This window comes from Tenrec ecaudatus, chromosome 2 (genome assembly GCF_050624435.1).
Source record: "Tenrec ecaudatus isolate mTenEca1 chromosome 2, mTenEca1.hap1, whole genome shotgun sequence".
Taxonomy (NCBI): domain Eukaryota; kingdom Metazoa; phylum Chordata; class Mammalia; order Afrosoricida; family Tenrecidae; genus Tenrec; species Tenrec ecaudatus.
In genome coordinates, this window is record NC_134531.1 from 186,640,877 (window position 1) to 186,655,020 (window position 14,144).

Below are 14,144 nucleotides of genomic sequence, written 5' to 3' on the forward strand. Positions count from 1 at the left end.
AGCCAAACCCACTGCCATCAAGTAGATTACAACTCGTAGCAGCCCTGTAGGACAGGGTAGAACTGCCCCTGTGGGTTTCTGAGACTGGAACTCTTTACAGGTGTAGAAAGCCTCTTGAACTTCAGACCTTGAGGTTAGCAGACCAATGTGTAACCACTGTACCACCAAGAGACCAGTGGCTGCTCAGTGAAAAAGAGGAGGACCTTCCAGAAGTGAGCTGACACAGTGGTGGCAACAATGAGCTCAAACGTTAACAGTGACGAGGGTGGAGCAGGACCGGGCTGCAGTTTGTTCTGTTGCACAGCCGGGCAAATGATTTGGAACTGACTAGATGGCACCCAACAAAAACAGGGTTGGTTGTTGAGAAGTACATTCCTCACAAGCATTACTATTGCTTTATTGGTCTGCTTGGTGTCTGGTGATCCCTGGGGCACAGAGGACCCGCCAACTGACTTTAGGGCAGTAAGCCTGGGCTTTTCTATTATATTGAATCTGGCCCTACGTGATGTTCCCATTCGGGCCAGGGCCTTCTGTGGGCTTGATCAGAGTGGTCATTAGTGACAGCTGGACACCATGTGGTTCTTCTAGCCACAAGGTAGTGGAGGGTGTGGTCTTTTTATTGTGATTTGGTTAGAAGTTTACCAATTGGTCTTTCATTCACTAATACATACCTGATTTTGTGGCATGTATTGCATTCCTCATATTCTTCCCCCGTCCTCCCTGTGTTTACTGTTTCTACCCACCTCGTTCCTCCCCCAGCCTGCCTCGGAGCTTTATCCATGCACTGATGCTGCCCTTCTGATGGTCCTGGGGGAGGGGCAGGTCACTGCTTCTCAGTGGGCTGTGCCTCCCTGGGGCTGTCCCCTCATAGGCCTGTCGCTTGGGTGAAGTTGAACCACGGGACATGCCCAGTTCCAGGCAGGAACAGTGAGGAAAGGTTAGTCTCAGGGTTCTGAAATACCCTTTTTAAAAGGTCCTTGTTTCACTCTGTTTGTACGCACACTTTTCGTGTGTGTGTATGTGTGTGTGTAATTTTAAAATCAACACGTTCGATTAGAGAAAAATGGTAAAATCAGAAAATTTCAAAGAAGCCAATTTAAATCATCAGTCACCCATGCATGCATTTCCCACAAAATTAGAATCAAAACTCTGTTTTGAATTGTCTTTTGTTTACTTGTTTAACGACACCATTTTTCTGCATTGTTAAATATTCTTTGATAATCCAGGTCTTATAAAATAGCACTTGGAATTTTCTGTTAAACTCTGAAGTATACATATTGCAGGGAAAAGTGATCATCAGGAAGCGCTGCCATCATCTCACACCTGAGAGCTAATTTCCATTCGCATTTTAGTCTATTACTTTCCTCAGGGCCATAAATAAAATGATGGACACAGATGCACACGGACACCTAGACATATTTGTTAAAGAACCACGTTGAAACGGCCTGACCCTCTGGCAGCTCCCTGTCAATGTACAGCTGCAACCATTCTTGGAGGACCATCAGCAAAATTTCACTTGCATTGATATGGATATTGTTCTATAATTGGAGCATTCGGTTGGTCACTTTTCTTTGGAATGGTACAAATCTGGATCTCTCCCAGTCAGCTGGGTAGTTTCTTCCCAATTTCGTGTGAAGTTTGGACCAGTGAGTTTCATCACCTTGTTGGAAGTTCAACTGGTATTCTATCAATTCCTGGAGCCTCGTTTGTGGCAATGCTTTCAGGGCTGCTTTGACCTTCCTCCATTCCCGTCGGCTCTTGCTCACATACTACCCCGTTGAGTGTGTTCTTTTTGGCTTTTTAACGCTACGTCTTTATTATAAGATTTTTTTCATTATAAGATTTTGCTTTGTCTTTTTGAGCTGAGCTTTGAAGTTTTCTGTTCAGCTCTTGGACGTCATCATTTCTTCCATTGACCTCAGCTACTCTGATGAAGAGCAAGTGTCAGGGTCTCATCTGACAGCCACACTCATCTTTTCCACCTTTCCTGTCTTTTTAAAGACCTTTTTCCTTCTTCATCTATGATGTTCTTAATGTCATCCCACAGCTCATCAGGTCATCATCAATGTTTAATGCATCAAATATGTTCTTGAGATGTTCTTGGCATTCAAGTGGTTCAGATTCAAGGTCATATTTTGGCTCTTGTGGACTTGTTTTTTTTTCTTTTTTTACATTTTATTAGGGACTCATACAACTCTTATCACCATCCATACATATACATACATCAGTTGTATAAAGCACATCCATACATTCCCTGCCCCAATCATTCTCAAGGCATTTGCTCTCCACTTAAGCCCCTTGCATCAGGTCCTCTTTTTTTTCCCCCTCCCTCCCCTTTCCCCCTCCCTCATGTGCCCTTGGTAATTTATACATCGTTATTTTGTCATATCTTGCCCTATCCGGAGTCTCCCTTCCCCTCTTCTCTGCTGTCCCTCTCCCAGGGAAGAGGTCACATGTGGATCCTTGTAATCAGTTCCCCCTTTCCAACCCACTCACCCTCCACTCTCCCAGCATTGTCCCTCACACCCTTGGTCCTGAAGGTATCATCCACCCTGGATTCCCTGTACCTCCAGCCCTCATATGTACCAGTGTACAGCCTCTGTCCTATCCAGCCCTGCAAGGTAGAATTCGGATCATGGTAGTTGGGCGGAGGAAGCATCCAGGATCTGGGGGAAAGCTGTGTTCTTCATCGGTACTACCTCGCACCCTAATTAACCCATCACCTCTCCTAAACCCCTCTATGAGGGGATCTCCATTGGCCGACACTTGGGCCTTGGGTCTCCACTCTGCACTTCCCCCTTCATTTAATATGGTATATATATATACATATATACATATACACACATATACACATACATACACACACTTATATATATATTTTTTTGCATGATGCCTTATACCTGATACCTTGGCACCTCGTGATCGCACTGGCCGGTGTGCTTCTTCCATGTGGGCTTTTTTGCTTCTGAGCTAGATGGCCGCTTGTTCACCTTTAAGACCCCAGACACTATCTCTTTTGATAGCCGGGCACCATCAGCTTTCTTCACATTTGCTTATGCACCCATTTGTCTTCAGCGATCCTATCATGGAGGTGTGCAGTCAATGATATGACTTTTTGTTCTTTGATGCCTGGTAATTGATCCCTTCGGGACCACTCGATCACACAGGCTGGTATGTTCTTCCATGTGGACTTTGTTGCTTCTGAGCTAGATGGCCGCTTGTTTATCTTCAAGCCTTTAAGACCCCAGTCACTATCTCTTTTGATAGCCGGGCACCATCAGCTTTCTTCACATTTACTTGTTCACCCACTTTGGCTCCAGCTGTTGTGTCGGGAGAGTGAGCATCATAGAGTTCCAACTTAATAAAAGAAGGTATTCATGCATTGAGGGAGTGTTTGAGTAGAGGCCCAAGGTCCTTCCGCCACCTTAATACTTGACCTATAAATATAGACACATAGATCTATTTCCCCATCCTCCTATATATATTTGCATGTACATGTCTTTGTCTAGACCTCCATAAATGCCCTTTGACTCCTAGCTCTTTCCTCCATCTCCCTTGACTTTCCTCCTGCCCTACTACCATGCTTCGTCGCCACCTTTCCTGTCTTTTTAAAGACCTTTTTCCTTCTTCATGTATGATGTTCTTAATGTCATCCCACAGCTCATCAGGTCATCATCAATGTTTAATGCATCAAATATGTTCTTGAGATGTTCTTGGCATTCAAGTGGGGCAGATTCAAGGTCATATTTTGGCTCTTGTGGACTTGTTTTAATTTTCTTCAGCCTCAACCTGTACTTACATATGAACAATTAATGGTCTGTTCCAGTCAGCCCCTGCCTGGCTTAGCTGCTGATATGGAACATTTCCAGCATCTCTTTCCACAAATGTAGTCAATTTAACTTCTGCGTATTCCATCTGGAGAAGCCCATGTATATAATCACTTTTTGTGATCTTGAAAAATGGTTTGTTTTAAATAATTTTTGTACAATCCATATAGACATTCATTGTGTCCAGCACATTTGTATATTTGTAGCCATTGTACATGAATGCCATTGTACATTTATAAATTACTATTATTTTGTCATGTCTCACATTGTCCAATGTCTCCCTTCACCCACTTTTGTGAAGTCATTGGTCTTCAAATTTGTAACATGCCATCTCCAGCTTCATTCTATCACCAAGGCCACAGTTTCCAACTACTGTCCTTCCTGTGTGTCAAACTTTCTCATTCCAGTTGCCAGTAGTTATCAATGCATCTTGACTGCATATTTGATAAATTCCAGACTGGAGATGGTCAGATTCTTCAACTTCATTACTAACTTTAGTGGTTGGTGCATATACATTTTAATAGTAGTGGTATTGATTAGATTTCCCTGAATTCTGGTAGACACAATCTTACCATAGACAACATTGTACTTTCAAGATAGATCTTGAAATGCACTTATTGACATTCCTCTTTTTATTCCCAGAATAGATAGCCATGGTTTTCTAGACAGTCAACACTGGTCTACTTCAACTCACCGATGCCTAGAATGTCAATTTTTATGTGTTCCGTTTCCTTTCAAAATCCCAAGTTTCCTAGATTCATACTTTGTACATTCCAAGTTCTGGTTCTTGATGTTTGTAGCCGTTCCTTCTCCTTTTCAGTTGAGCCCCTTCAGCAAATGATGGTTCCGAAGGCCTGCTCCAGCCAAGTCATTATGGCCAACTCCTCTCTGACAAGTCAGCCACTTTTCCACAGCCGTGCCTCCCCCACACCCCCACACCCCGCCAGGGGCTCATCTTCTGCCACTCTGGCAGCGTGCTGCCTTTATGAGGTCTTCAGTATCTGACCAGGTTTTGATTTGGCGCTTAAGTTTCCAGTGGCTAATTCCTCAGAAGTAGCTCCTTTGTCGTCGTCTGTTCTTGATCTGGAAGCCCCACTGAACCCTGCTCACTGTGGGTGACCCTGCTGGCATTTGAAATCCCAGTGACATAGCTTCTAGAGTCACAGCAACACATGGGCCACAGTGACAAACAAGACTGACCGTTGAGTAATAATTGTTGGATATAGGTGATTAGTTGTATTGTACAGGATGATAAATTTCCACTGGCAGACAGGTGAGTGAGGCAGCATCAGATACTGGATGATCCGCTTGCAATCTCTGCCCATGGGGGTGGGGTGTCTGGGTAGTAGGTAAGAGGCTTCCACCAGAGTCTGAAAAAGTATGTTCCAGATTAATTTTATATTTGGGAAACGAGAGGGAAAAAATCTGGTGATGATATAAATTACAGAATGGTACATTTAACAAAATCTTGGCAGGAGGGGCCTGGTTTGAAGAGTCTGAGAGATTTTGGTTCAGGCTTTGTTTACTATGGTTAAGACAAATATTTTTCTTATTGCTAAGCTAAACCATCGTCAAAACACCTCTAATAACTGGGATGTTTGGATTTTCCCAGGGCGGTTCTCTTATCACTCAGTCTCTTCTGAAGAGACTATCAATAAAGGAGTGACAATGAAGGCTGCTTGCCAGTTTGCTGAATTGTGCGAGCACTGTGGTGGGTAGACCTGCACCAACCAACCCAGCCTCCCTGCAAACATCTAAACCATAAGACCACTCTTCCCTGTCCCTAAAAATAATTCCAAAATGTAATCATGACTCTCACTTTGCTGAAAACATCCCCTTGGTTTTCTGGTCTAGAGAATGGGTCTGCCCCTTGCAGAAACCTCCTTCGGTGTTGACTTTCAAATCCCCGATGGCTCAGGTGTTGTATTCTGTGTGCTGGGCTCAGCAGAGGGAGCCCCAGCGGGTCCCTGCCTCGGTCCAGAAGCAGCATGTGCTATGCAGCTCTTGGACTCGGCCACTTAGGAGCTGTGACCTTGGGCACAGTTCCTGGCTGCCCTGTTCAACTCCCCACTTAGCTAAATGGCCTGTCCTAACAGTGCCCAGGCATCACAGGACTGTGGCAAAGGTTGAATGAGCTAGTGTGTGTGTATTTAGAACAGTACCTATCAAAGAAGGCCTTACATACGAAGTTTCTTGGGGAGCCAGTTGATAGCATGAAGGCATGAAAATCTAGGGGGAGAATACGAAAAGTGGGGGAGGCGGAAAAAGGTAGGCAGAGAAGTCATAAAGGGAAGTCAGAGGGAGGGGAGGGGAGGGGAGAGAAAGCCTTGTGTGCACAACCGAATGCTGAGAGTAGCCCATGACGAGTCAAGGCTGTGCCTAATTAACCAAGTCCGCGCAGCTGCGGTCCTGGGAGGGCCCTGGGGCAGCGCGCAGGTTGAAGACAGGAAAGCTTGGCCGTCGAATTCACCGAGGCTTCTCAGAAGAGCCGGCAGTCTCCCTCTGACGACTCCCAGCCACTGAAAACCCTCAGGGGGAGGCCAGGGGTGCTCTGAGACACTGAGGCCACGCTGGTTAGAAGCGGGGTGGGGTGTGGGTGTGTGTGCACACAAGTACACAAATGAAGCGAGTAAAAGGTGAGAGTGCGCGTGGCAGGCCATCAGGGGGGAGGCCGTGCTCGGCACCACGCTCAGCTCTCAAGGACACCCCGTTGTGTCCCCGCAGAGAGCGCCTTCGCCGACACCCTGACGCCAGCGCGCCTCAGCCAGGCCCGCTTCAGCGCCTGCCCGCCTCCCAGCAGCCACGACGCGGCCAACTTCGACAACAACGAGCTGGAGAACAACCAGGTGGTGGCCAAGCTGGGGCACCTGGCGCTGGGCCGCGCCCCGGGCCCGCCGCCCGCCGACGCCGCCGTCGCCGCCATCCCCTGCGGGCCCCGCGACCGCCCGCGGCCCGTGTCGTCGCCCGCGCTGCTCGAGGCCGACCTGCGCTTCCACGCGACGCGCGGGCCCGACGTGAGCCTGTCGGCCGACCGCAGGCTGGCGCTGGCGCCGCGCCCCGACGGCGGCCGCACGCTCGTGTTCTCCGAGCGCCCGCTGCGGCCCGGCGAGAGCCTCTTCGTGGAGCTGGGCCGCCCGGGGCTGGCGGCGCCCGGCGCGCTGGCCTTCGGCATCACGTCGTGCGACCCGGGCGCGCTGCGGCCCGCCGAGCTGCCCGCCGACCCCGACGCCCTGCTCGACCGCAAGGAGTACTGGGTGGTGGCGCGCGCCGGGCCCGTGCCCAGCGGCGGCGACGCGCTCAGCTTCACGCTGCAGCCGGGCGGCGACGTGCTCCTGGGCGTCAACGGGCGCGCGCGCGGCCGCCTGCTGTGCGTGGACACCACGCAAGCGCTCTGGGCCTTCTTCGCCGTGCGCGGCGGCGCGGCTGGCCAGCTGCGCCTCCTGGGTGAGCCCCGCCCCGCCCCAGGCACGAGAACCCCCACCCCACCCCCCAATCCCAGGACCCGAGGCCTATCAAAGGAGCACCCCTGAACCCAACCCAGCACTCCCCAAACTCCAACAGGCATCTGCTGGCACTGGGGCCAGGGGCGGTCGGGGGGGATGGGCATGTGGGGCTAGGAGAGGGACGACTCGCGACGCTGAGTTTGCGGAGTCCCTGGGCCCCCCAAGTGCATTTTTGAGTGCCCAGGTGATGGTGATGTCAGAGCCTAAGTAACCAGCATGCCCCGGGGCCTGGCAAGCTTCGTGTAATGTCTTAATGGTCAGTGCCAGTGTTCTTTCCAACGGGACCTGCCACTCCCCGAACCACCACGGAGGCCAAGACTTACAAGTTCTTACTGGCCCGGCCTGGAGTGTGAGGCAAGGTGGGGAAGTGCCCCCATGGACGCCCCAGCGCTGTTTCTGAGCACGCAGGAATGGACGCGGGGCCAGCAAAGAGCAGGCGCCCGCCGCACTGCTGAGCTCTGTCAGGGAACTTTCGGGGCTCCCTGCTGGATAGATAGGGAAGCTGGGTGGCAGAGGCGAGAGCAGGGAGTGGCAGAGTGGATAAACCCTTGCACTGCCCCCTGATGGGTCCCCTTTGGGTCTCAGGCACGCTGCAGTCCAGCCCTGCGACCACGTCTCCGTCAGGATCGCTCAGCGGCTCCCAGGAAGATAGCGACTCCGACATGGCCTTCAGTGTCAACCAGTCCTCCTCTGCATCTGAGTCATCCCTCGGTAAGGGAACCCTCGTGTGGTGTGGGGAGAGGGAGGGGGTGGCCAGGGGCTGGTGCTGCCCTGGCACCCTTGGCGGTGCCAGCAGGCCTCCTAGACAACTCCGGTTGGCTGCAGCATCTCAGGGACAGGGTGGCAGTGTATCTGGACGCTTGTGGGTAGGGGAACAAGGAGTGCAGCGAAATCAAGAGAATCAAAATTGATCCCTCCTAAATGCACCCTCCCACGAGCTCCCCCATAGAAACTCTGTGTCCTGGGGGCTGTGTTAGCCCATCTGAGAGCTCCGCGCAAGCACATTGTTTTCCTTTCCTGCAGTGACAGCCCCCAGCTCCCCGCTGAGCCCCCCAGTGTCCCCTGCGTTTCCCCCGCCAGAGCCGGCAGGCAGCAAGAACAGTGAGTGCACCGTCTGCTTCGACGGCGACGTGGACACGGTCATCTACACGTGTGGACACATGTGCCTGTGCCACACCTGTGGTCTGCGGCTCAAGAGGCAAGCTCGGGCCTGCTGCCCCATCTGCCGGCGGCCCATCAAGGACGTCATTAAGATCTACAGGCCGTAGCCCAGCCCGCCGATGGGCCTGACCGGAGCAAGGTCACCTTTCTGAAAGCACCCCCCTCCCAGGCCGGGCAACCACCATGACCGCCAGGGAGTCCAAGGGCAGCGGCCATCTCGTGTGCTACTCCCCATTGGCAGGCAAGGCCTGACAGTTGTGGAGATGAGGCCCAGGGGGGCCTGAGCCCAGAGAGGGCTCAATGTGCTTTGTCCCCAAAAGGCCAGCCCAAGGATGAGCTCAGGAACTGCCTGGCCAGTCACCCTGCCGCTTGGTGGCTTTTCAGCGGGAAACGGCGTGCTCTGTCTGTGCAATGCTTTTTCTGGGTTTGAGTTGAGTCTGCGGGGGAGGGAGGGAGATAGAGAACACCAGACAAATAATAGAGACTGTGCGAGTGAGAATGGATGGGAAAGAGAGAAAGAATCCATGGGTATTTTCTACAGGGATCCCGGCTCCAGGAGGCTGTCCTACCAGGAGGAATGTGCAATCGGGAGCGCAGGTGTTAGCGTGACTACAAGTGACTCATGTCCCAGGGACATCACGTGGCTGGTTTTGAATGTACGAAGCCTGAACCTAAACAGAACTCCCTCCATCCATATAGAAAAGGACACTTTTCAGATTTTCCAAGGGGGGGCAAAAATAACTCATTGTTTACAGCTCTGAAGCAGCGGCTCCTTGGGGGGAAGGTGGGTGGAGAACATAAAATGCTCTCCTCATTTCTTACTCGGTCTTTGGGAGGAACTTGTGCCGAGTGCCGACAGTGGGCCCGGCAGCCAGGGCCTTTCCTCCCATGCGCCCCAGGCAGCCAGCTAAGCTGGAATGGGACCGGCGCCTGAGTTTGTGACACGCTTCCCCTCCCAAGAAGAAGACCTGAGGCAGGTTCTCTCTTCCCAGGAGGGAACGAATCCGAGGGGCAGGTGACTCTGCACACTTCCGGCTGTACCCCCTGGGCCTAGCACGAACCAGGGCTGTGGGCATTCCTGGCAACCTGCAGAGGAGGTTGGGAGGAGCCAGGGCTCTGTTCTGATTCTCAGCTTACCTGCTCTTGCTAATTACAAAGGTGTTCACTGATCATTAAGATGTTAACTGATCATTGGTACCCGTCAAGTCAGTTCCGAATCCTGGAGCTTCCCTGCAGTCCGAGTAGCACCATGCGGCCAGTTTGGGGAAGTAGACGAGCAGGTTGGCCTCCTGAGGCTCCTCTGGGTAGATTCAGGTCTCCTGGTTTGGTTAGCATCCTAGGGTGTTAACGGTTTTGGAGCCCCACCCCCCCTGACTCTAGTAATTGAAACAGTAACTGAGAGTGTTGGCATTGTTTTCCTCCCGCCCCCTTTCCTGGGACCCAGCCCCTTCCCCATGCCTTGCCGCATCCCGGCAGACCCCTGGGCTCACGAGCTTGGCCAAGGCCAGTGCAGGCTCGGACTTCCTCTGCCCTGTATGGCACCTCTCAGAAAGTCCCGTTGCCTCTGGTTCTCAGTCCCAACCTGGCCCAGTGGACACCGGAACTCTGCCTACTTCTTGGCAAGGTGGGCACCACATCCTTACAAGCCAGTATGAAGAGCAGGCAACATTTGTATGACAAAATCCCAACCTGCTGAGGGAGACAGGAGTCCGTGCATACAACAAACCTTTTCTAGGAGCCCGGCCTGGCCTCCAGCTGACCGAGTCCAGTAAAGCCAACTGGTGCCCAGGAGATGCTGGAGGTCAAGGCCAAGCAGGTCATATCAGGCTGAGTGGCCGTGGTTTCCTGAGTCTGTCTCAACCCTTATCAACCCTGCTCCCTTGCCCTTGCAAGAGCCCCTATGTCAGGGTCTTTAAGAAGGTGCCGTGGGGCCAGCTCCAGCGTGTGGTGACTCCCTGTGGGTGTGCAGTGGCTGAATGTTCAGAAGTAGGTCTTTCTTCGGAGGTGCCTCTGAGTGGACGTGGACACATTTCGGTTAGCAGCCGCCCGCCCAGGACCCTTTCCTGGCTGCTTTGCCTTAGTGAATGTGCCCACAGTTTAATTTTACAGCACTGTCTTGGAGAAGCTGCTGGATCCTCCGGGATAATGAGGCACAAAATGGCCTCTTTGATTTTGGGTGCAGCGGTCTCAGCAGAAATTTGTTCTTTTTTTTTAATAAGCTAACAGCAAAGCCCTTTTTGTAAGCCCAGCTCCCTGTACCGATATACGTACAAGGCTAAACACGCGGAGTCGGTTACTGTCTGAGCCTCCTGACGGGCTCCGGCAGAGCTGTCGTCATTGCCCAGTGCGGGCTTCCAATCACACGGCTTCATCTGCACGCACTGTGTAATTGTGCTCGTTGTTTATGGCACTGCTGCTGCGTGACATTCAGCGGTAGGAAGTACAGGACGCCAGGTATCAGTGCAGGCGCACAAACATCTGCATGGCCAGGTTCGGGAGAGGGCACACGGGAGGGACCCGCATGGCTGCACTGGGTGACCCCAGCCCTCGTGATGCCCCTGCCCTGAGATAAGCGTCTGAGACGGTTGGGCGGCTTTCTCTGCCCAACTCACTGGCCAGCAGGAGCCTACCGTCTCGCCCCGTGGCCTGGGTGTAGGCCGAGCTGCCGGTGGGCCAGACCCAGGCCTGCTCCAGGCGCCATACTCTTTGCCCCCCTGCGACTTCGGTTCTCCAGGCAGCAGGCTCCCTGTTTGGATCGAGCCTAGTCGCCAGCTACGGTGGTCTCAGTGGCTGCCGGGAGGAGCTCCTCTCTCGCCTCTTGCCATTCCTGGCTGCCCCCTTGAGTTCCTGCCCAGGTGATGTACAGCCGCGGGCCGAGGGTGGACCAGGTGACCTAGCACCTGGGAAGGAAGGAGCCAGTGGCCTGCCTAACCTGCTCTGCAGCCTCTGTAAATAGCACCCCCTGTTTGCTGGGGTTAGGGGTGTGTAGTTTCTGAAAAGCAAACATGTCCCGATGGCGGGAGCTGATTGATGCAGTGCTGCAGAGGGTGCCTGGGTGGAGAAAGGAGAGGGAGCCCCTGTCCGAGTGGCCTCTGCCGTGTGTCTCGGCACTGGCCCTGCAGGAATCTCGCACGGCAGCTTTGGGTCACGTGGGGGCACACCTGAGGCACCAGTGACTATCAAACACACCATCCTGTGGACGCTCTTTTTTTAAGGCCATTTTAACTTCAAGATGCCACACTCTCATTCATTCCAAGTGGGAGATGCTAAGCTGTGCTGCCTGCAGTCAATGAAGTACAGTATTCTCCTCACTTGGCAAATGAGGAGACTGAGCTCCTGCAACAGGAGTGATTTCCTAAGAGGAAGTCTGGAGGAGGGGGCCCTGGGCCGGGTTCAAACCAGCAACGTCAGGTGCCACGTCCCAGCTTCCCACTGCCTGGCTGGTGCAAACCATTAAGTGCTCAACTAGCCAAAAGGTTAGGAGTTCGAACTCACCCCGAGGTGCCATCAAAAGAAAGGCCAGGCCATCTGCTTCTGGAAGGTTGCAGCCTTGAAGCCCCACACCCCCACCCCCGAGTCAGCAACCAGCAACCACCACTGCCTAGCCCCATGGCCCAGGAAGTTGTCGTTGTTCAGACATCCCTGGGCAGGCCCCGGTGCCTGTGCTGGTGCAGAGGGAGCTAACAGACAAGCAGGGTTCAAGGCCCAGGACCCAGCCCCTCCACTGTACGCACCTGGAAGACCAGAGGCCTTCCCTGCAGGTTCACATGCCTGAGGCCGCCACCTCCGGAGTGGCCGAGCCCTGAGGTCCTGATGCCAACCCCTGCCCCCTGTTGGCATGAAGTGTCCGTGTGGGGCCCCTGTTCAGGCCACAGCCCACATGCACACCTGTGGGTGCCACGGCAGCCAAGCCTCCAAGGCTGGGACGGGAAACCAGAAGACACTCTTGGCTTGGGGCCTCCAGAGAAACTGGGCTGCTCTCAAGGTAAAGTGCCCCTCTTCAGCTCTGTCTCCCGCACCAGGTGTCTGCTGGGCTTTTGACACTTGGGGGCACCTGCTCGCCGCCCTGATGGCAGCAACACCGTTCCACCATTCAGTGCCCACCGGCCAGTGCAGACTGCCCTGGGCACGGGGTTGAAAGCTGGCCCTGAGGGCGAAGACCCCCCAGAGCCCTGGGGCCAGAGGTGGAAATGAGTGTGTGTCAGGGCCTGTGCTGGGCCCTCCCCTTGTGTACTCACTGAAGGTGTGGGGACTGGAAACCAGATACCAACAGTCTCGGGTAGTGAAGCCACCACACAGACACACACACACTCACACTGAAGTTGTTGCACAAGCATTTGCTGAGTGCCCGCTAGGTTCAGGGTGCTGGGGGTATGGCCCAGAGGACCATGCCTCAGCTCTGAAGTCAGGAGTGGTGGTGGTAGTAAGAGTGCTGGGGGATTAAGGGCAGAAGCCACTGGGATTTCCTGCCTTGGGGGTCACCTAGGTGTCGCCCAGGAACTGCAGGCTTCCAAGGGTGCCTGTCCTTTAGGTCGGCCTGACCCCTGGCAGTGCAGTAGACTAGTCCTGAGTCCTGGGTGGTGATGACAGACACATGCATACACAGGAGGCACGTAGGAGAGTGGACCCAGCCACTGCCACGGCCTGTTGGCTGGCAGAGAAAGTGCCAGGCGGAGAGCCACGCTGTGCAAGGTCTCGGAGAGTGGGAGGTGCTCTGCCCCCTCCAAGACAGATGGCGATGCCCTCACTGCAGCAGGGGCGCGCCGGCCCAGGGGCACAGAGCCTCCTGGCACTTTCGGTCTTTTGTTGTCTTGCCGCTGTTTCCAAGTCCCTCATGAAATGACGTGTACAACAATCTGTCTGTGCCTTATGAAAGTGTGCACTTTTTATCCTTTTTAAAAAGCAACTTTAAGACGTTTTAAGTGGGCAGGGGACCGACATACATGGCCGTTTCCTCAGAATTGTGCTCATCTTGGAAACCTTTGTGTTAATGCCTGTCAGGTTGGAGTGAGGACGTGTATGCCCCACCCCCACGACCTGTGTACAGACCTTAAAAAAAAGTCTCATATTTTTTCTGATTGAGTACTGTGACCTCTCCAAACGCAGCCTACTCTGGGGATCTGTAATAAAGGTCTCAAGCGGGGAGGGAGCGGGCTGGGAAGGGTTTGCCCTGGTGTCCTGTGTCATGTGCTTTTGTGTGTGTGTGTGTGTGTGTGTGTGTGTGTGTTACGTGTTGTGATTTTTGACTATTTTTATCTGTTTCCCATTAATATAATTTTCCCGTTTGAAAAACAAATACAACTTTGGCTTGTTTAAAAACAAAAAAAGTCTCGAGTCTTTACAAATCACAGTTGCATGCACAGTGGGGTAGAGTTGGGGGTGCGGCATGCCAGCCTTGAGGGATCCACGGGCAGAGCATTGGGGCCCCGGAAGAGGGTTGCCGCGTTCACCAGGGAACTTACTGCGGCAAAAACACCGCAAGGAAATCATTCTGATCAAAGATCTGCTCCTTGCGTAAAGAAGCCCTTGCCCCATCATCTATAATAATAAAAAGACTGAAACAGCTCAAATGTCCAGGGCGTCTGGGGCAAACCTCGCGGCTGCAGATAGCCCTGGGCTACGCCAGCTCGGTGACCGAAGATTCCAGTAGCAG

The 14,144-nt window shown here is 53.1% G+C and overlaps 1 protein-coding gene across 2 annotated transcripts in view; it reads left to right on the forward strand.

The window, feature by feature from the left end:
• Positions 1 to 13,805, forward strand: part of NEURL1B (neuralized E3 ubiquitin protein ligase 1B) — a 51,678-nt gene extending 37,873 nt beyond the window's left edge. For both annotated transcript variants that reach the window (XM_075541950.1, XM_075541951.1), the window contains exons 3-5: positions 6,552 to 7,271; positions 7,916 to 8,041; positions 8,354 to 13,805. In XM_075541950.1, the coding sequence (XP_075398065.1) occupies positions 6,552 to 7,271; positions 7,916 to 8,041; positions 8,354 to 8,598 (1,091 nt within the window). In that variant the 3' untranslated portion in view covers positions 8,599 to 13,805. The remainder of the gene's footprint in view (positions 1 to 6,551; positions 7,272 to 7,915; positions 8,042 to 8,353) is intronic.
• Positions 13,806 to 14,144: the final 339 nt, after the last annotated feature.